This window comes from Camellia sinensis, chromosome 4 (assembly GCF_055761805.1).
Source record: "Camellia sinensis isolate YWXY chromosome 4, ASM5576180v1, whole genome shotgun sequence".
Lineage (NCBI taxonomy): Eukaryota > Viridiplantae > Streptophyta > Magnoliopsida > Ericales > Theaceae > Camellia > Camellia sinensis.
The window spans coordinates 185,894,418-185,916,012 of record NC_138964.1 but is presented as its reverse complement, the minus strand read 5'-3'; the positions used below and the strand labels follow the sequence as shown (position 1 = coordinate 185,916,012).

At 36.3% G+C, this 21,595-nt stretch overlaps 2 protein-coding genes and 2 long non-coding RNA genes across 4 annotated transcripts; 1 reads left to right on the top strand and 3 right to left on the bottom strand.

The window, feature by feature from the left end:
* Nucleotides 1–423: 423 nt before the first annotated feature.
* Nucleotides 424–9,659, bottom strand: LOC114296753 (uncharacterized). Its single transcript, XR_014328087.1, has 4 exons — nt 9,602–9,659; nt 2,217–2,271; nt 1,091–1,229; nt 424–768 (listed from the first exon to the last, which is right to left on the bottom strand). It is a non-coding gene; the product is annotated as an uncharacterized LOC114296753 (long non-coding RNA).
* On the top strand, nt 3,010–6,609 carry LOC145789770 (putative protein phosphatase 2C 51). The gene is made up of 6 exons (XM_082867133.1): nt 3,010–3,144; nt 3,518–3,624; nt 4,425–4,527; nt 4,608–4,749; nt 4,919–5,093; nt 5,365–6,609. The coding sequence occupies exons 3-6, from the start codon at nt 4,462–4,464 to the stop codon at nt 5,675–5,677; spliced, it is 696 nt and encodes a 231-aa protein (XP_082723259.1). The 5' UTR covers nt 3,010–3,144; nt 3,518–3,624; nt 4,425–4,461; the 3' UTR covers nt 5,678–6,609.
* LOC114266221 (uncharacterized) lies at nt 6,748–7,413 on the bottom strand. The gene is made up of 3 exons (XR_014365800.1): nt 7,348–7,413; nt 7,140–7,210; nt 6,748–7,028 (listed from the first exon to the last, which is right to left on the bottom strand). It is a non-coding gene; the product is annotated as an uncharacterized LOC114266221 (long non-coding RNA).
* A 1,016-nt stretch (nt 9,660–10,675) lies between the features above and the next one.
* LOC145789769 (uncharacterized) lies at nt 10,676–15,725 on the bottom strand. Its single transcript, XM_082867132.1, has 4 exons — nt 15,128–15,725; nt 14,192–14,627; nt 13,466–13,545; nt 10,676–12,444 (listed from the first exon to the last, which is right to left on the bottom strand). Exons 1-4 carry the CDS (start codon nt 15,494–15,496, stop codon nt 11,059–11,061), a joined length of 2,271 nt encoding a protein of 756 aa, XP_082723258.1. The 5' UTR covers nt 15,497–15,725; the 3' UTR covers nt 10,676–11,058.
* Between the last annotated feature and the right edge of the window lie 5,870 nt (nt 15,726–21,595).

The following is a 21,595-nucleotide window of genomic DNA, read 5'->3' as shown; positions in this document are numbered from 1 at the left end:
GATGTAGTTGCTTCTTCTCTTGTCCCTTTTTTTTTTTTTTTTTTTTCTTTGTCCAGCAAATATACTAAAATTATGAGTGCTAAAATCATACATGGACTATGTCAAAATTTGAAGTAAATACCTCCAGATAACCCCATTACTGTGAATGAAGTTGGACAACAAAAAAAATAAAAATAAAAATTTCCAATGTATATCATCCAGAACACAATAGACGTTAAATCAACACAGCACGGCAGCTGGACAGAAGATATAATTGAATGAAAACATTTGACAACCATCTTTCTCAAAGAAGCAGCAATTCAATCATCCAACAACCAGGTGGGCTTAATCTACTGCATGCTAATGATGTCCATGCAGGTATTCCCTATGATTTACATATTTTGAAGTGCAGTGACCAGTAAAAGGATTAAAGCAGACACTATATTGATTCTTCTAATGAATAGATTGGTAAAATCAATTTCTTAAAATTTCCCATCTTCCGTTTGCAGAATATGAAATGTATATCAATTCAATCATGTACAAAACACTCAGTTGAGGGAACAAAATTTAGCACAGTCGCCAATCTCATAATGATGTTATATTATATCAGGTACCATTGACCATCAACTGTCCGAGAAGGTAGATTGTGGTGCATCATAGCTCTTTATTCGAAACAGTTCAACACCATTGATTATTTTATCTACTTGGAACTTGAGTGACCGGGTTGTCAGTGGCAGCACATAACGCCTTCCAGATTGGGATTAACATTTTCACTGGTGGGTGAAGTTCCTGGACAAGAATTCAAGCCCTATTTGAGTCAGTACAAAGAGGGAGAGTGGGGGCTGAATGGAAATAACAAGGGGCAACATCTTTGCAAAAAATAGTTCCTTATTTATTAAACAATAAATCACCCTATTCAACTGCTTTAGCAATCAGCTGTTCTTCACAGAATGGGACATAGGATGGGTCCCACATGTGGGGTGTGAAAATCCTCTATGCACTATAATATGCACTTCAAGGCTCACTTGTTCTTTGTGACTTTTTAAGTTATAATCATCATTAGGTTTTTCCGAAAAGCATAGAAAGTACAAATGAGAAAACATCATTTTACCTTGAAAACTAACACAAGTTCTTCTTCCTCACGTACAATCAGAGACAAGTTCCAATAACAAGTCACTGGGGTCACACATTCATTCAGGACAGGTTTCAAAATCTTTTCAATGGGAATGAAGCGGTGGATTATTCTCCCACTATGTGAGGAAAAAAAGAGTAGTATTAGTGAAGCCGATGATTATAAATGACAAAAGGAGAAAAAATACATATAACAGGCAAAACAAAATATTATTCTTCGTGATTGTTTGAACTGGTGAATAGAAGGGAGATCCTAAGCATAAACTACTCTAGTGGTGCTATTGAGCAGCTAAAGGCAAGGTTGGCCATATTCTTTTTTAGGCTAGAAAAACTGGAGAATGTTTTGGGTTATGGAAAAAAAGGGAAGAAGAGATACTCCAACCAGTGCTCTTTTGTAACTGTTGCTTCAGTTTGATAGATATGATTTTTAAGTTTAATATCACAAATATACTTATGAATGGATGAGTTCCATAGCTTTTGTTTTGTTTAAAAACAAGCATCCTAAGATATAGGCACTAGGGCTGCAAACGAGCCGAGCCGAGCTGAGACAAGCTGAGCTTTGCTGAGCTCGAGCTTAGCTCATTTGCTTATTGAGCTCGTTTATTGAGCTTTAGCTCGGCTTGATAAGTAACTGGACTCAAAGCTCGGCTCAATAAATAACTGGGCTCGAGCTCAGCTCGATAAGATATTTTTTAATATTATTTATATTATTTAAATAAAAAATACTATTTATATTATTGAATATATAAATAATGTAATTATTTATATATTATTGAATATATAAATATTTATTATATAATTTAAATTAAGATAAACGAGCCGAACTTATTAGAGCTTGGCTCGTTTATTAAACGAGCTGAGCCGAGCCTATTCATGAACAGTTTGGTTCATTTGCAGTCCCAATAGGCACCAATCAATATCCATATATTTTTTTTTGGACATTGCTATTCAAAGAACCAGCAGAGACATTCTAATAAACAGAGTGTACCATTGAACCAACTTTTCCTTTTCCCAGTTTGACACCTAACATATATTTGCAAATGGGAGTTAGATCCACTCTCTCAATAAATGAAAAATTCTCATACATAAAAAAAATAAGGAAGTACCTGCTGTAGTGAGTTTCAAGCTGGACTCCAAAAGCTGGCATGATTATGATGGACTCTGAAACATTAAGACATAAAACAAAGTGAACAGGTAATGAAAATACCTCCCCAAAATGAAACAAATAAACAACTAGCTTATCTTGCGGGGAAGTTAAAAAAAGGAAAAAATATAAGGGAAGCTAAGTAACAGCCGCAATCTTGCATCATAAAAAACCAGCTATCAACTGCACATAACATAATGAAGATTTAATTTAGGACAGCAAGCATTCTTATCCTCATACTACTTGTTTGGGAATTACTCTAATTTGTTTGTAGACTATCTTTTTTTTAGGGGGGGAGAGAGAGAGAGAGTGGATAAATATCAGAGAATGTTATCCAACTTGTTCTCATAACCACTTTTTAATAGTCCACATATCAAAAACATAGATACAATTCAGAAAAAATGGCCGGTGTAATAGTCTAAATTTGTGGAAAAAAATATGTAATTACCAAATGGCTTGTGTTTTCAAGAATTAGAGAACCTTGTGCTGTGCAGACCGAGAGAGAGAGAGAGAGAGAGAGAGAGAGAGAGAGAGAGAACCTTATGCTGCAAGCACTACAAGAAAAGTAGCATATAACCATGCTTTTGTTATGGCGTTTTTTTAAAAAACGTCGTTTTAAAGATTTTCAAAATATTTTTGTAAATAACTCATTTTAAAAAACACGCGTGCTTTTGGTGTACGAACATGTTTCCCTTTAAGACCCACGCGTTATTCATTCTTCTATTCTATTTCACGCAGCAATTGATAGATCTAGGTTTTCTATCTCTTCATCACTCCTCTTTCTTATGGTGAAAGTTCACTAGATCGAGCTTGGTAGGCTCCGATTCACGATCTGGTTCTCTCCATCTTGGCTCAAAGCTCTCAATCAGTCCGATTTGAAGATTAATTTTGTGGGTCCTCTGATTTTTTTCATTTTATTTATATACAAACTTAGATCTACGATCTCAAATCTGATATATATATATATATATATATACTAATTTATGTCTATTGATCGCGATCGATTTTTATTCTGTTGATCGATTTTTAGGCAAATCTCGATTGATTGATTTTTAATTTATTGATCGTGATCGAACACTCTTCTCTGGATTTGATCGATTGATTGCTTTCGTTCAGATCTGTAAGTTTGAGTTCCTATGCGCATATTAACATCCTCAAACCAACTCTATTTCTGACTCGTTCGTGGTGATCTTTGCGTTTGTGCTTTGTATGCAATTCTAGGGTTAGTCTATTGAGGCTAATCTCTATTGCGTTTGTGTATAGAGTCACAGAACCACCATCACAACCATACTGTGTCAATCTTTGTAGCAGCAATGTCTCTTTTCCTCACAATGGGTTTTGTGCACTGCAGACACCTGATTTCCACTCTGGTGAGTCTTCTTTGATTCCCTCCTTCCTTACCTTGCTTATGATCTGTCTGGCCCTGTCGTTTGTGCATTTGGTTTTTCTGCTACTTTCCATAAATTTTAATGTCTTCAAAAGCCATGTATCTGTGTGTTTGTTTATATGTGCATCAAAATTTTATTGGATTTTATCTGATGGACCCGCAGAGTACTTAGAGTGACCAAAATTTGAGTTTATGTTCTGCAGCTCCAATAACAAATAGGAGGAAAACCTTGGAAGAGGTAGAAAGATAGGCTAAAATTTGAGTTTATGATAGGCCAAAATTATTGACAAAATTATTGTTAAGATGATGGGTAGAAAGATTTACTTATCCTGTCTGCTGTAGTTATATAAATAGAATCAGACGATGGTTTGAGTTGGGACCAATTTAAAATTCAGTCTGTCTATTGGTTAATTTGGGTATTGATTAAATTTGATTTTTTCCAGCAGTGACCTCTCCGGAATATTACATAAGCTTTCCCCAAAATTTTGAAGCTTTTTATTCTCAAGCATAGTTTTTGCTTTTGAATTTATTTGCATACTCATCTTAAAAGTCTCTGCTTATAATTGCATTTCAGTATTTCCATTTTATCCACATGGTGACCCTTTTTCTGAGATTTCTGTAGTTTTATTATTGCATCCACTTGAACTTTTAAATTTTATTTTTTGTTTTGTTTGTGTATTATTTATATCGTTCAAATATCGACCCGTTTGACTTTTTAAAATAAGAATACCACCTTTAGCATGGGTTAGTGATATCTGATTTATTTTTGTTATGTCGTCATAGTTCTGATGAAGATCTACCTGTATCTGGTGATGAATCAATGCATGAAATTCTGCAAAAAGCTTTGTTGAGGACAATTCATGATATTGATACAAAATTTTCACTGGTAAGTATTCAGTCTTTACATTTTTCTTTCTCAAAACAAGTGTTTCTCATTAGTTTGTTGTGATCATCCTACATTCCCAGGAAGCTTTCAATAACAGATATATTTCTGGATCCACGGCCACCATCGTTCTCTTGGTGGATGGTCAAATTTTAGTTGCTAGTGTTGGTGATTCAAAAGCACTCCTGTGCTTGGAGAAAATCAAGTCTGCTTTGGGGGATGAAGGTCTAATTCTTCCCATTATTATCAAGTCCCTTTGTGGTTGGACTCACATTCACTAGGCACTGCTAGATTAAAAAAATACACTTGTCTTGCATGTTATTAGCATATGACAACTAATCTACATGTATACCCATAATTAGAAGTCTTATTTCAAGCCATTTGGACATAACAGGTGCTTCAATAACAGTGCTTGATGTGGAAGAACTGACAAGAGATCATCATCCAGATAGAGATGATGAGAGAGCCCGAATAGAAGCTGCTGGTGGGTTTGTACGTTTGTGGGGTGTGCCTCGTGTCAATGGTATCTTAGTTGTATCCCGATCTATTGGTGATGTGTACTTAAAAAGGTGAATTTTCGGAAGCTAAAGTTAGCTTAGTCTGCTCATCTTTTTCCTCTTCACTTTTTTATGTTTTGCTGTTAGTTCTGCTCTTTAGCCATCATCCTATGGTAATGATGAGAATTATGTAATTTTCAAATAGTTTTGGTGAGCCCATTGCCGATCTCTGATATTATCATTCTCTGTCAAACGTGTGAACTTTGCACTGATCATTATTACATGGCTGATATAACTAGGGATGAGACGTTTTTTCACAGTTTATTTTGTTTTTAACTGTCAGATATGGTGTTAGTCCCGTGCCTGAAGTGATAGGTTGGCGGCATTTAACTGCCAATGATTGCTATTTGGTTGTTGCATCTGATGGCATCTTCAAGAGTTTGAAACCACAGAAAGTTTGTGATCTTTTATGGGATGCAAATGTCCAAGTAGATGAAATGTCCAAAAGCTCATGTTCATGTTCATCCTCTTCCTCATTGGCTGACCGCATTGTCAACAAAGCGTTCAAGAAAGGCAGTAGGGACAACTTGTCAGCTGTTGTAATTCCACTGAATTTTACTGGTTTTCCCCAAGAACCCGCTGGACAGAATTTGTGATTTTGGAAAATCAGCCATTTTAGCCTTTCAAAAGGCATCTGCAATCAGATCGATATTCTTCAAGTTTCTACTTTGACAAACAGAGCATGTTTTTCATTTGCTCTGAAACTCATTTGAGATAGGATTGATAACTTTTGAAAGTTAAGAGTTTTAGAGTTTTCATGTACTATTGAGGTTTTGGAGTGTTTTTTTTTTTTTTATATTTTTTATAATCGCTACATTGTGGGTAGAATACTACCATGCTATGTTTGGGACCTAGGATTTGTTCAAGGGAAAGGAAAAGAATTTTTTTTGTCAATACATTTGAGTGTAGAATAATGATGATGTACTCGTGAATGTCCAGTTTAACATACTTCGCGTAATATTCGTAATTTTTGTAGCTCATCTCGTGTCGATTGATAATAAAAATAAAATAAAATCCAATTCAACCAATTAGTATATTGTCATTACTGTACAATATCCTAAGCAATGCAAAGCTAAAGACTGAATGCTTCGTCATTGCTGCTTCTATTTTGCAGGTTCTTATACAGAAGACCAGCTGACTTCAATGGAACCACAATGGTCGACAAGTTATCCATGCTGCCTTCTTCAAAGGCAGTCTTTACTATGCATTCGGCTGATGGATAATCGCAAGAAGGGAATAGCTTCAACATTTCATAACCTTTGGAATGCCTCACGGTTAGCTTTTCGTATATTCCCTCAGATGAAACCACTAAGTAGCTGTCGTTTCTGGTTAACTTTTAAGATGAGAGCTTATTGTAATGTGTTTCTGCTTGTTCAGACTTAAATTACGAATCTCTTCAAATTGTGTAATGTATAAAGCATCATAATAGATTATATAAGTTAGTACTTTCTTTAATACTACATAAGCAAGAGTTAAACAAACCTCTCTTCTGCAGCAGAAATGAGACCAGCTGTCAAAGCAACACCACCAAACTAAAACAAATAACAGTATCATTAATTCTATGCCAAAACTAGTATATGTAAAGTAGTACTCCGCGCAATTTACACAAACTCCGAAACTAACCAGTTGTATGCTACAAAATAATTTTCTTTGGAGGCCTATACGCCCTGTCAATAGAGAACCAAACAGATAACTCTTGATGTAAATCTTCCCCTATGAGAGCATATCATTTTTGAAAGCAATCTACCTGTTGAAAGAATGCTCTTTGTGATAGCTTCTGCAAGGCCAATGCAATCTTCTTTCTTTGGTTTAGATTGAAAAAATGAGTAGCTGTCCCACATTGGGAACCCACCATTAATGCTGGAATACAAACCATCTGACATATCACTTCTTCTTGGAAATTCCATATGCCATGTATCTTCCAGCATATCTTCATAGTCATTAAACCTAGTGGAGTAAAATCAGTATGTTAGAAGGTAGGAGAAAGAAAAAGGAAAAAAAGTAATTCAGCACAAGTAACTTAACAATGTAAAGCCATAAATCTTGAAAGTTACACACCAAAAACGGGGTGGAGGAGGATGCACATCTGGAACCAAAAGCATAGGGTAGAACAGACCCATAGGGGGAACCTATTTTAACAAACTATCAGAAAATAATTGCATTCTCAAAAAAACTGCATTATATTCTTCCTACTACAGAAAGACAGCCAAGCTGAACATTTATCAAGGAGACAAATGCAACAATATTAAGGTCCAAACAGACATACATTCAGAGCTGTTAGTCTGGTCTTATGAGATCCAGCAGGCATGCCATCTTCATATGAATGAACTACGGCAACAGCTTTGATTGAATTCGGTTTTATATGTTTCTGGGTATTCTTAATTTCTTGTAGTCAGTACTTGGCATAGCTCTTAGCAAAGCACCAGAAGCTTGAACCTTTCATGCAAGGCGTTCCCATATGCAGCCGACTGTTGAATCAAGGTTGGCAACTACCTTTGGTTTTGGATCTTGTCTTACTATGTTTCTATTGGGTTATCTTGTTTTTTGACTAATTTCTATAATGGTTCTGTTATATTATGAGAGAGAGAGAGAGAGAGAGAGGATTGGGATTGTGCATAAACCAAATTGGCTTCCAATTGGTTTTCTTGTTTTCAACTTTTTTCCAGTTGAAGTTTGAAGGGATATTAATTTAAATTAAGGTTATGATTTGTGTTGAATATGTATTTAGAATTAGAGATTCTTGAATATTTATCAAAAAAAAAAAAAAAAAAGAGAAAAGAATTAGAGATTCTTGAAGGGTGTTTGTGTAATGGCTTAACAAATTTTGGTATTTGGTGTTTCTATGTTTTGTTGATCTCAACGAGCATGAATTGATTGACACGATCCCTGGAATAGTAGGAACCCATTGGAAAATATCGTGGGGGCATGACGATTACATGTATTTGGTATGTGCCTCAGTTTCACCCCTTTAGAAAATATTCAAGTATTTAGTCAAATTTCGATCTTTAATGCTATAAAAACAGGTTGTTAATGTAATTTGGATTTTCATTTTTCAGGTGGCTAAGGAAAACACAACAGAGATGTTCTATCAATAAACAATTTAAATGCATTTGGCGGGATGTAATTTCATTCCTTTGGCATTTGTTTCTTTTAATTTCTATTGGATTGTTGACGATGAGCTTTTTTGTAGATATTATACTCTCTCTATTTAATGCTTTTGCCCAAGATAAAACATACACAGGTAGAATGATGTTGGGATTGAACTTATTGGATTTTTTTCTTGAAGAATGTTGTATTGGGTACTATTATAGATGTGAGGGAATAGTAATCTCACAGAAATATATGTCTGTACAAAGTTTTATTCATTATTGCTATTTTATAGGTATATTTTTAAAGTTAAATCTTACAAAATTAGTAGTTTAAAAATTTTTTTTTTAAATCTATAGTTTTTCAAAACGCCACTATAGTTATATTTTTAAAATAACAAAAAAGCTATTACGACGTTTTTGAAGCGTCGCTGAATGACTGTGACGTGATGCTACTGTTGGCTGCCATATTTAGCGGCGTTTTTATAAACGCAAACGCCGCCTATACTTATTTTACGACGTTTTTAAAGCGTCATAAACTTATAGCGACGGCCGCGTCTTCGGCGTTTGGTGGTAAGCGTCACTAAAGAAATTAGCGGCATTTTTCATACATATAGCGGCGTTTTTGAAACGCCGCTAAAAGTCGTTTTTCCAGCAGTGAAGACAATATACATGTTCACAAATCCTCTTTCCCTTGTAGGCTTGTATGATATATGTATGCTTGTTTATGTTTGTGTTTTCTTTGTGTTGCTTAGAAGGACAATAGAGTTATCATTAGTCAATTTTAAAAATACCAGACAAATATTATAAATAATACACGTGCTGCTCAGCAATGTGTTTCAATATGTCCTAAACAATTAAATACTGAAGAATATAATTTCACAAAAGTTGTGAAATAGACAGGATAATACAAATGAACTTACACACAGTTTTGAAGCAAATAAAGATAGACTAATGTGAGCGCCTAAATTGGTGATGGACAAGCCTGATTACATATGATCTGTCAATAAGTTTTAGACATGTCAATTCTTGGTAGGGAAACCATAACAAAGAACTCTGCAGTTGTAACTTTTTAAACAAAGTGCAATATGTTAATTAAAGGGATTGGTCCAGCACTTCATGTTACATGTAAAAAAATTGTTAATGTTTTTTAAACAACTCAGCTGACTCTCATATCTTGATCATATGGTCCGAATAGTGCAATAACTTTGGCGAACTAAACCATTTTCACAAGAAAATGATGATAGACAAGGAGAATGCAGGATAAATAAACTTATGATAATGACAAAGAAATGCCCTCTGCTTTTGCAATGCCTCCAAACAAGGATAACAGTCCAAATTAACTTGAAGCTATTACTAATAATATAAACCAAACAAATTAAATCCTGCAAACAGAAGTTCAGAGCAAAGAAACCCTTTTTGCTAGCTTCTCACCTTTCTCAACAGGCTTCCAAATAAATTGTTTGACAAGGAATGCACTTAAAAATAAGCTCCAAAGCAGTACATGAATTGATCCATCCTGTTGTTTGTTGGATCATCAGGTCAGAGTTTGTCACGCATAACTCGGGTCCCATAACAAAAACATTTTGTGATATTCTTCAAATAGTACACACACATACACACTCCACAAGTAAAATCTTGTAAATCATCATTCTGGCATTGAGATAAATTGAATATCTTTAGCAGAGTTTCCAAGATTTACATGTATGTTGATGATACCCAGAAATTTAAACACCCTTTTTACTGTTATAATTTCCCAAGATTGTTGCATTGCATCAAATAGGTACACCCATGAACACAAAACAGTTGCTCAAACAAAGTAGCAACAAAAAAGCTTTCTTTCACTAAACCCACAAGCAGAAAGTACAATTTATGAGTGAAAATAAAAAAGTAAGATTTTATGTTATTTGTATATATAATATATATTCACTATGATTTAATAATCTAAATTATTTTAACATCATGTAATGACTAATAATTTATATGTATATTTAATATTTTTATATATCTATATATATATAATTCGAGTTTCAGGTTGTTTGACGTCTTTACTCAAGCCCGCCCAAATTTAATTCGGTCTTATGAATTTTTACGCAAACCTGTACCGAATTTGAAAATATCTTTATCCAAACCTTAAAAAAAATTCAGACTGGATTCGAATTGCTCGGGTTGAACCCGTCCGAGTTGTACCCCTAATCCTACGACCTCAACAACAACAAAAAAAAAAAAACAAAATAGAGTAACTTACATTAATTATACCTTTTTTTTTTTTTTTTTAAGATTAAAAAGACTCAATTAATACAAATAGTATGAAAATAAAAATATATACAAGATAGAACATATATTTTATGTAAAAGAGATGATAATATTATTTTTTTATCTATGTAAGTAATGAATTCTTGATGAAAATAGCTTACATGTTGTATGAATTAAAATTTTAAGAAAACCAAATATAATTACTTCAAATTTGTAAGACTTATTATATTTTTTTCAGACATCAAGGGAAGTAATATAATTTACCCAAACAAATACGGTGGTTCACAATCTTCTATTGATCTGGGATTGTCCAGCAGACTGGTCCAATATAAAAAAATAGTTAATGTATCAAATAATAAACTCAATATACACTCAAAAGGAACCCCAAACCAACCCATATCCTATATCACAACCATCCCCAATGAAAAAAGATATGCAATATTTTGTTGACACTCACCTACAATAACTAACACTGCCTACAATAACTAACACTGCTTCTGCCTCTGCCTCAGCCTGTGAGGAAAGAGATCCCACATCGCGAGTTGAAATTTTCAGCACTTTCTGCACCCTCTACCACGGTCCCTTTGACCATCAGAATGGCCACAACACAGAAGAAGAGGCTTTTCTATGCACCGTTATGACTCTGCATGCATATCCTTCACTATTTCTTCAATCAGATATCCGGTAATCTGGGATTCCATCTCTTTCCCCACAGCATCAATGTCATCATTCATCAACCCTGACCAAGTGGTGAACCCCAGATCTTCGGCCACCATATCATTAATGCAGTAATGAAATTTGTCTGTTGGAGGGTATAGATGTGCACGAACAATCTCCCATGCACGATCCAATAACTTCTGTCCACGTGGAGGAAGTAGTGCAGGACCAATAGCCTTTCTGAATCTAGACATGGTCACAGGTGGTCCAAGTACAACTGAAAGTGCTTCATTTAACAAATCAAGCAACAACTTGTGATCTCTTCTGGACCCTTCATTATCCTTGGTCATTTTCTTGTAAGACTCTTCTACTGCTTCAAAGATGTCGTTGGTTATAGGCTTTGCTAGTGGGTCCCATCTTGATAAAATGTTGTCAGATGAACCATCGTACAGACCTGAAGCAACAAGCAAGTCTCGGATGTAAGCTTCTGCTTCATCCTCTAACTCTGCCATTTCAGTTTCCAAGGGCTGCTCTTCGGTGACTGTCTTCTTGGGGCCATCAGCATCGAGTTCATTCAGTTGCCTCAGGATCACTATCCCTGTTGGAGCAGAAGATATATCCAGCTTCTGGTCGGAATTAATCAGAGATGGCTGCTCAAAATCTCTAATTAGGGTTCGGTTCCTTGAAGAATATGATCCCTTTTGCTCAGATGGAAAAAGTTCCTCCCTAAATCCATGATGTTGCAACCCACTTTCACATGGGCTTGCTTTTACTGCATGACCCATAAAATCTATAGGCTTCTCACTTGCTGTAATTCTTCTTGAATTTGAATAGAGAGCAACCTTTTCCTTGTTGAGGGCTTCTTGAGCAAGCCACTGGCTAGGAATTCTGTCAAGTTCAACAACCTTTGAGCATTCCCTGATCCTTGCTGCTTGACATGCTTCAAATTCTTTCTTAAACTTCTGTAGTTCCTCCTCTTGAGGATGTTCTCGTGACCTTGGCTTTTTCAACTTCATGTGAACATGCTGACTATCAGGATCTTTGTCCTTGTTATGTTGAAAAGAATTAAACTCCATCTGTCTAGAAGAATTTGAGTTACAATGGACATGGCCACCTGAGCCTTTTTTATTCTGTTCCTTCTTATGCAAATTGATTCCTGGCTTTTGATTCTTTTTTCCATCCTGCCGAGCTACAGATTTTGTATCGAATGATAACATATCCATTCCCATCAGACGGGCCACAACACTCGGTACATTTTGTCTGGTGTTTGGTCCTTTGGACATTTCTTCACTGATCAACATCTTCATTGAAGCCTCAGTTGGATAAGAGTTCTCGCACCACTCATGTTTGACTTCATAAGAGTACTGAAAAATTCGTATATAGAAATAAGAATCAAGAAAGACACCTGCAGAGAGAGAGAGAGAGAGACACACACACACACAACACACATGGAGAATGATAGAACAGAGAACATTGACTATTGGAATTTGGAACTGATATTAAGAAGCACTCCTGTATCATGCTACAAGGATGAGTAATGAGTACAAAACATTTGTTCAGTGTAGAAAAAATAAAAAAAGCAAACAAGACAAAAGTTCAATAATAACAAACTGTTTTATACAAAGATTTGGATTTAAATAATGTCGCTGACAAAAAATATATACATGGGAGAAGATTAACAAACGTATCAAAACAGAAAGAATTTGAGTTCATTGAGAAAAGGGCTTCTTAATCTACCAACCAAAATAGACAGCGACAACAGAAATTAACCTCTTCAAAGATGATAAATATCATCAAAATAGTGACAATTATTGATAGAAAAATTTTTTCCAAACCTGATGCGATTTATCCAAAGAGTAATATAAAAACTCAGGAATTGTTATTTTAGTATTTTTCTACTAATATAACAACATTCAATTTTACTTTAACAATAACCATTTTGGCTTGAACCCTTAATTTCTTGTTTGGAAATTTCATCCAAGTACAATTTGCACTGCACAATGGTAATTGTAAAAGTTTCAACCCCAAGTTTTATTTTATTTTATTTTTGGTGAGCCATCAAAGTGTTTGTAAAACCTCAAAACAAACTTCCTTCCAACAAGAGCTGTTGCCCAGTTCTTGTGAGCCTACACTAAAAAGAATCAGGTCAAGCAATCTCTTAAAATGAACACCATGAGCTAGAGCAACAATAAATCCCTTCTTTCTGAAGAATGCAGAGAGTAAACTGCAGTTTGAACACTTCAAATACAGTTTACATCAAAAGCTAACATCCTATCCTCTCTTAGTCACAAAATAACGACAAGAAATAGTAAACCGTTCAAAGGTTCCACCCCATAAACATAGTATAAAGCTCAAATAAAATAAGGTAAGCGATGATGTTATTACCGGGATATTGTCTCCAACAGCGTAATAGCTCTGCGAAGTTTCTACTGGAAGCTCCAGGCTGTTTTGAGGAGCCTCTAAGCCTGTATAGTTGTATCAGCATCATTACCCTACTAATTTAAAAAGCACAAAAGAGATTCAAATGGAAAAATGTGTTTCAAAACTTATTCTCTCTTGCCATAACCAGGTGAGATGAGGTTTTCTTGTGGTGGTAATCATTTTCTTACGAGTGCTAGTGCATCATCTAATATGACAATATTGTGAGTCAAATTAGTAGTTAAATCGTGGTTCTCCTCCCTGAGAAGCAAAGAGATTTGCACATCCTTTTTATTCAAAGAGTCTATAATCAACCTTACCTTGGTTAAGTGTTATAGGTATCAGAATGATGTCAACTTGAGTTTGACCTATGCCAATTGCAATTAGTTTATGAGGGAAGGCACTTGTGACATATCAAATAGTCTATAATCACCTTGATATGTCACAAGTGCCTTCCCTCATAAACTAATTGCAATTGGCATAGGTCAAACTCAAGCTGACATCATTCTGATACCTATAACACTTAACCAAGGTAAAACCATAGCTATTGTTCCATAATCACTGTCAAAATCAATTAGCTACCTTTCATGGTTTCTAGAAATTCAGAATTGAGAAGTAGTCAATTGACTGAATTTATCAAAGTACATTAACAAAAGTTTTGATTAAAATCAATTGTCAAAATCAATTAGCTACCTTTCATGGTTCCAAGTTCAACAACCTTTGAGCATTCCCTGATCCTTGCTGCTTGACATGCTTCGAATTCTTTCTTAAACTTCTGTAGTTCCTCCTCTTGAGGATGTTTTTGTGACCTTGGCTTTTTCAACTTCATGTGAACATGCTGACTATCAGGATCATTGTCCTTGTTATGTTGAAAAGAATTAAACTCCATCTGTCTAGAAGAATTTGAGTTGCAATGGACATGGCCACCTGAGCCTTGTTTATTCTGTTCCTTCTTATGCAAATTGGTTCCTGGCTTTTGATTATTTTTTCCTTCCTGCCGAGCTACAGATTTTGTATCGAATGATAACATATCCATTCCCATCAGACGGGCCACAACACTTAGTACATTTCGTCTAGTTTTTGGTTCTTTCTTCTTCTTGTCTTTCTTTTCTAGCTCTTTCTCTTTGTTCTGTTTTCAAGAAAATGTACGAAGATTTAGTTTTTAGATAAGATAATGGTCAACAATTTACTTAAAAAGATAGTTCTGAAACCGGTTTAAGTTTGACTTTTAATGTGTTCAAAAATTTGTTATTTATTTATTTATTTATTTATTAACTCTTTTTCGTAAATAAAAAAAAAAAGTTAAGGGGACATTTAGGGTATGTTTGGTTTGGATTTGTAAAGTAATTTGGGAAATTTTTTTTAAAAAATTTGTTTGGTTTTAACAAAATATCAAATGATTTCAAACCCTCAAATTCCAAAATTACTTTCAAAATATACAACCAAACAAACAAAAAAAAAATTTAAACTCTCACCCAAAAACAATTTTTAAAGAGAACCAAACCAAACATACCCATCAACTCTGAACCATTAATATGGGTTCAGTCTCTGAGAATATGTAGGAAAATTACCAAATTTTCTCAGCAACCAAACATCGTATTGAAGAGGGAAAAAAAAAAAAAAACGAACCATGGTGGGTTTGAACTCTTTCATTTTCTGCAACTTCTTCAGCTCCGTCTGAAGCGTTTCTCGCTCTTTCCCCCTTGCTTCAAGCTCCTTCTCCTTCATCTTCAAAGTCTCCTCTCTTGCCTTCAATAGCTCCTCAGTTTGCTCCTTCTCGATCCTCAACTGTTGAAGCTTTTCTTGCAACTCCTCAAAAGATTGATTTTGTTGTTGTTGTTTCGCTTTCGTCCCTGCTTTCTTAGCTTTCTTGGCGGATTGAGGCTGTGACAGGCTCTCATGGTTTTCGAAAGTGGTGGTGGTAGTGGTTGGGATGGTGGTGGTGCAGAAGAGGGGGAGGATGCCGGAGTACCAAAAGGCGGCAAAAACCTTATTCATTTTTGAGAGAGAGAGAGAGAGAGATGGACTGTGTAATGGCGTCAAACACTGATGTGTGTTATGAAAGAGAATTAGGCAGAAGGTAGTAGTGGTGTCACCAAAGGCAACCGAATATGAATGTAGTGGTGTAATATGGAGGGAGAGTGATCCGCGGGCTGTCCTAATTTCTTTGAAAGAAATATCCTAATCTATCATAATTTCCATTATTTGGATCATTCTTATTTTAAAACTTATTAGGTAAAATTATTAGGTAAAATATTTATATAAAAAATTAGGGTAAATTACACTGACACTCTTGAAATTTATGTTTATTACAATTCTCCCTTTACATTTGAAAAATTATGCTAACTCCCCTGTTAATTTAATTTTATGTATGATGATCATTACGGTAAGGGTGGAACTGTTATGTAACTTTAAACTTCAGGGAGCAATCTCTAATGAAACTTTAAACTTTAGGGAAGTGGTGTAATTTTCAAAAGGTGAGAGGGAACTATAATAAACATAAACCTCAAGGGGTGTCAATGTAATTTACCCAAAAAATTAAGGGTAAATTACACCGACACCTCCTAAGGTTTATATTTATTACAGTTTCCCCTCACCTTTAGGAAATTACATCTCCCCTCCTGAGATTTAAAGTTTCATTACAGATTCTCTCCTTCAGTAATTTAATTTTTTTAAATACCAATTTTGCCCTCACTGGGTAAATTACATTGACACCCCTCACATTTTAGAAATTACAATCCATTTCTTAAGGTTTAAAGTAGCATTACCAATTGCCCCCTCGGTTAGTATTAGTTGGAAAAAAAAAGTCATTGAAAAAAAATTTTAATTGGAAAAAAAATTAATTGAAAAAAAAATTTGTTAGTAAAATTTTTAAATTTTTGTTTAAAAATCAACGTAAACTCATGTTTTGAATTTACGTTTTTTTCTCAAATTTACAAACTGAGACAACCATTTATAAACTAAACAAAATTATCAAACAAGTTTTTTTGATAGTTTTTAAATTTTTGTAAATATAAATTGAAAATTGAAAACGAAATGATTACCAAACAAGTCTCAGATGGTAAAAATGTCAATTAACAAATAATTAAATAAGTTACCAACGTAAGAAATGATTTATCAAAAGATTCTTAGACTATGTATAGTTTGATTTTTAGAAAAAAAAAAATTTAAATTAAAAACTAATTTGGTTAAGAAATAAAAAATAAAAAATAATTATCATTTAAGGATAAAAAATAATGATCATTTTAACTTTTGAGCAGGTTATATACATACGTATGATGGTTTCAATTTAATTTGTAAAAAATTATTTCTAACCACTTGACAGATAAAAATTGTATAAAAATGATAATTATTTTTTATTTTTTATTTCTTAACCAAATTAATTTTTAATTCTTAAAAAAAATTCTAAAAATCAAGCAATACATAGTTTAAGAATCTTTTGATAAGTCATTTCTTACGTTGGTAACTTATTTAATTATTTTTTAATTTTATGACATTTTTACCATCTGAAGCCTGTTTGGTAACCATTCCATTTTCAGTTTTCAGTTTATATTTACAAAAATTTTAAAAACTGTCATAAAAATTTCTTTGATAATTTTTTTGGTTTATAAATGGTTGTCTCAGTTTATAAATTTGAGGAAAAAACATAAACTCAAAAAATGAGTTTACGTTTTCAGTTTTCAATTTTTTTTTTCAATTAATTTTTTTTCAAATAATTTGTTTTCCAAATAATTTTTTTTCAATTATTTTTTCCAAAAAAAAAAAATTTCCAATTAATTTTTTTTTCAAATAATTTTTTCCCAATTAATTTTTGGGAGTTTTTTTGATAAATCCATTTTCTAAGAGGTTTATTCCATCCAACCCATATTCTTTTTGACTATTCCATTAGGTCCAATTTGAGATAAGAAGACCAAAATACCCTTTTCATCTACTTATGTTCCATTTAGTTCACATTATTTTCTTATATTTCAATAAGTCCTATGGGTGACATAATTACCAAAATACCCTTAATGTGAATGTTCACACCGTCAACGTAAATGTTCATATCGTCAATGTGTAGGGGCCCGGCCCATGTCGATCCTCGTGGGTGCCCGAAAAAATTCGAGTCGGGCCGGGCCGGCCCACAGGCCAAAAAAATAGGCCCGGCTCGGCCTGTTGATAATATGAATATTCACATTGACAAGTTAACATTCACATTGATAGGAGTATAAAATTGGCCTGCGGCCCGTGGGCGGCCCGAAACCAGCCCGCCGCCCGGGGCGGGCCCGGACCGGCCCGTTCACAATGTGAATATTCACATTGACATATTAACATTAACAATAACATTGACAAGAGTGTAAAATTGGCCCATGACCCGTGGGCAGCCCGAAGCCCGGGCCCGGCCCGTTGACAATGTGAATATTCACATTGATATGTTAACATTCACATTGATAGGAGCGTAAAATTAGCCCGCGGCCTGTGGCCGGCCCGAAACCCGCCCGCGACTCGTGGGCTGCCCTAGGCTGGCCCGGCCCGACCCGTTGATAATGTGAATATTCACATTGACATGTTAACATTCACATTGATAAAAGTATAAAATTAGCCCGCGCCCCGTGGCTGCTCGAAACTAGCCCACGGCCCGTGGGCGGCCCGGGGTGGGCCCGGCCCGGCCTGTTGACAATGTGAATATTCACATTGACATGTTAACATTTACATTGATAAGAGTGTAAAGTTAACTCGCGTCCCATGGGCCCGTGGGCGGCGCGGGGCGAGCCCGGTCCGGCCCGTTGACAATGTGAATATTCACATTGACATATTAACATTCACATTGATAGGAGTGTAAAATTGGCCTGTGGCCCGTGGGCGGCCTGAAACCTGCCCGCTGCCCAGGGCGGGCCCGGCCCGGCTCGTTGACAATGTGAATATTCACATTGACATATTAACATTAACATTGATAAGAGTGTAAAATTGACCCGTGACTCGTGAGCAGCCCGAAGCCCGGCCCGGCCTGTTGACAACGTGAATATTCACATTGACATATTAACATTCACATTGATAAGAGTGTAACATTAGCCCGTGCCCCGTGGCTGCCCGAAATACGCCCACGGCCCGTGGGCGGCCCGAGGCGGGCCCGGCCCGGCCTGTTGACTATGTGAATATTCACATTGACATGTTAACATTCACATTGATAAGAGTGTAAAATTGACTCGCGTCCCACGGGCGGCCTGAAGCCCGTGGGCGGCCTGAAGCCCGTGGGCGGCCCGGGTTTGGGTCCGGGCCTACCCCGGGCCGCGGGCGAGCTTCGGGCAGCGGACAAATTTTACACTCCTATCAATGTTAATGTTAACATGTCAATGTGAATATTCACATTGTCACGGGTCGGGCCAAGCCCGCCTCGGGCTGCGATCAGGCTTCGAGCAGCCCACGGGCTGCGGGCCAATTTTACACTCCTATCAATGTGAATGTTAACATGTCAATGTGAATATTCACATTGCCAACGAGCCTGGCCTGCCCCCGCCTGTGGTCATGCTTCGGGCTGCACACGGGTCACGGGCCAATTGTACACACTTATCAATGTGAATGTTAACATGTCAATGTGAATATTCACATTGTCAACAGGCCGGGCCGGGCCCGCCCCGGGCCACCCACGGGCCGTGGGCGGGTTTCGGGCAGCCACGGGATACGTGCTAATTTTACACTCCTATCAATGTGCATGTTAACATGTCAATATGAATATTCACATTTTCACGAGTCGGGCCAAGCTCGCCTCGGGCTGCGGTCGGGCTTCGGGCTGCCCACGGGCTGCGGGCCAATTTTACACTCTTATTAATGTGAATATTAACATGTCAATGTGAATATTCACATTGTCAACAGGCCGGGCCGGGCCCGCTCCAGGCAGCGGGCGGGCTTTTGGCCGTCCATGGGCTGCGGGCCAATTTTATACTCTTATCAATGTGAATGTTAACATGTCAATGTGAATATTCACATTGTCAATGGGCCGGACCAGGCTCGCCCCGGGCCGCGGGCGGGTTTCGCGCCACCACGGGACGGGGGCCAATTTTACACTCCAATTAATGTGAATATTAACATGTCAATGTGACTATTCACATTGTCAACGGCCGGGCCGGGTCGGCCCGCCCTGGACTGCTGTCCAGTTTTATACTCTTATCAATGTGAATGTTAACATGTCAATGTGAACATTTACATTGTCAACAGGCAGGGCCGGGCCCGCCCACGACCCGTGGGCGGGTTTCGGGCAGCCATGAGGTGCGGGCTAATTTTACACTCCTATCAATGTGAATGTTAACATGTCAATGTGAATATTCACATTGTCAACAGGCCGGGCCGGGCCTGTCCTGGGCCGCGGCCTAATTTTATACTCTTATCAATGTGAATGTTAACATGTCAATGTGAATATTCACATTGTCAATGGGCCGGACCGGGCCCGCGCCCGGGCCGCCCATGGGCCGCGGGCGAGTTTCGCGCCGTCACGAGACGGGGGCCAATTTTACACTCCTATTAATGTGAATGTTAACATGTCAATGTAAATATTCACATTGTCAACGGGCCGGGCCGGGTCGGGCCCGCCCTGGGCTACTGTCCAGTTTTATACTCTTTTTAATGTGAATGTTAACATGTCAATGTGAACATTCACATTGTCAACAGGCCGGGCTGGGCCCGCCCACGGGCCGTGGGCGGGTTTTGGGCAGCCACGAGGCGCGGGCTAATTTTATACTCCTATCAATGTGAATGTTAACATGTTAATGTGAATATTCACATTGTCAACAGGCCGGGCCAGGCCCGCCCCGGGCCGCGAGCGGTTTTTTGGCCGCCCATGGGCCGCGGCCCAATTTTATGCTCTTATCAATGTGAATGTTAACATGTCAATGTGAATATTCACATTGTCGACGGGCCGGACCGGGACCGCCCCGGGCCGGCTATGGGTCGCGGGCGGGTTTCGCGCCGCCACGGGACGGGGGTCAATTTTACACTTTTATTAATGTGAATGTTAATATGTCAATGTGAATATTCACATTGTCAACGGGCCGGGCCCGCCCCGACTCGCAGCCGGGTTTCGGGCCGCCCACGGGCTAATTTTACATTCCTACCAATGTGAATTTTAAAATATGAATGTTCACATCATTAAATTGCTAATTGTTCAAAAAATATTTATAAGGGTATCAAAATTAAATATAAGGGCATAAGTGTCCAAGAAAATAGTGTAAATCAAGAAAATGGACTTTATGGAATAAAACTATACATACATGAGACTAAATGGGTTAAAAAATTCCTTCATGGACTTCTTGGGTTAAAACACTTCTAAATTGGACTTATCAATAAAAATCCCATAATTTTTTTTAATTAATTTTTTTCCAATTATTTTTTTAATTAATTTTTTTCAATTATAATGTGTGTGATTCCATTATCATAAATAATAAAAATAAATATAAATTAGTTTATGCTTTTAAAATTTTTTAAACATTTTATTCAAACCAAACGCGTTTGTAATTTATATTTTTCTTAAAATAAACAAAAACCAATTTATAAAAATTTTGTAAACATAAACCAAAAACGTAAACGTTATCAAACGCTACCTAAACATTTCATATTCAGTTTTCAATTTAAATTTATAAAAATTTTAAAAACTGTCATAAAAATTTGTTTGATAATTTTTTTGATTTATAAATGGTTGTCCCAGTTTGTAAATTTGAGGAAAAAATGTAAATTCAAAAATGAGTTTACGTTGGTTTTTAAACAGAAATTTAAAAATTTTACTAACAATTTTTTTTTTCAATTAATTTTTATTTCAAATAATTTTTTTTCCAATTAATTTTCTTTTCAATGATTTTTTTTTTCAACTAATGCTAACCAAGGGGGCAATTGGTAATTCTACTTTAAACCTTAAGGAGGGGATTGTAATTTCCAAAATGTGAGGAGTGTCAATATAATTCACCCAGTGAGGGCAAAATTGGTATTTAAAAAAAATTAAATTGCTGAAGGGAAGAATCTGTAATGAAACTTTAAATCTCAAGGAGGGTGATGTAATTTCCAAAAGCTGAGGGGGGAACTGTAATAAATATAAACCCTAGGGGGTGTCAATGTAATTTATCAAAAAAT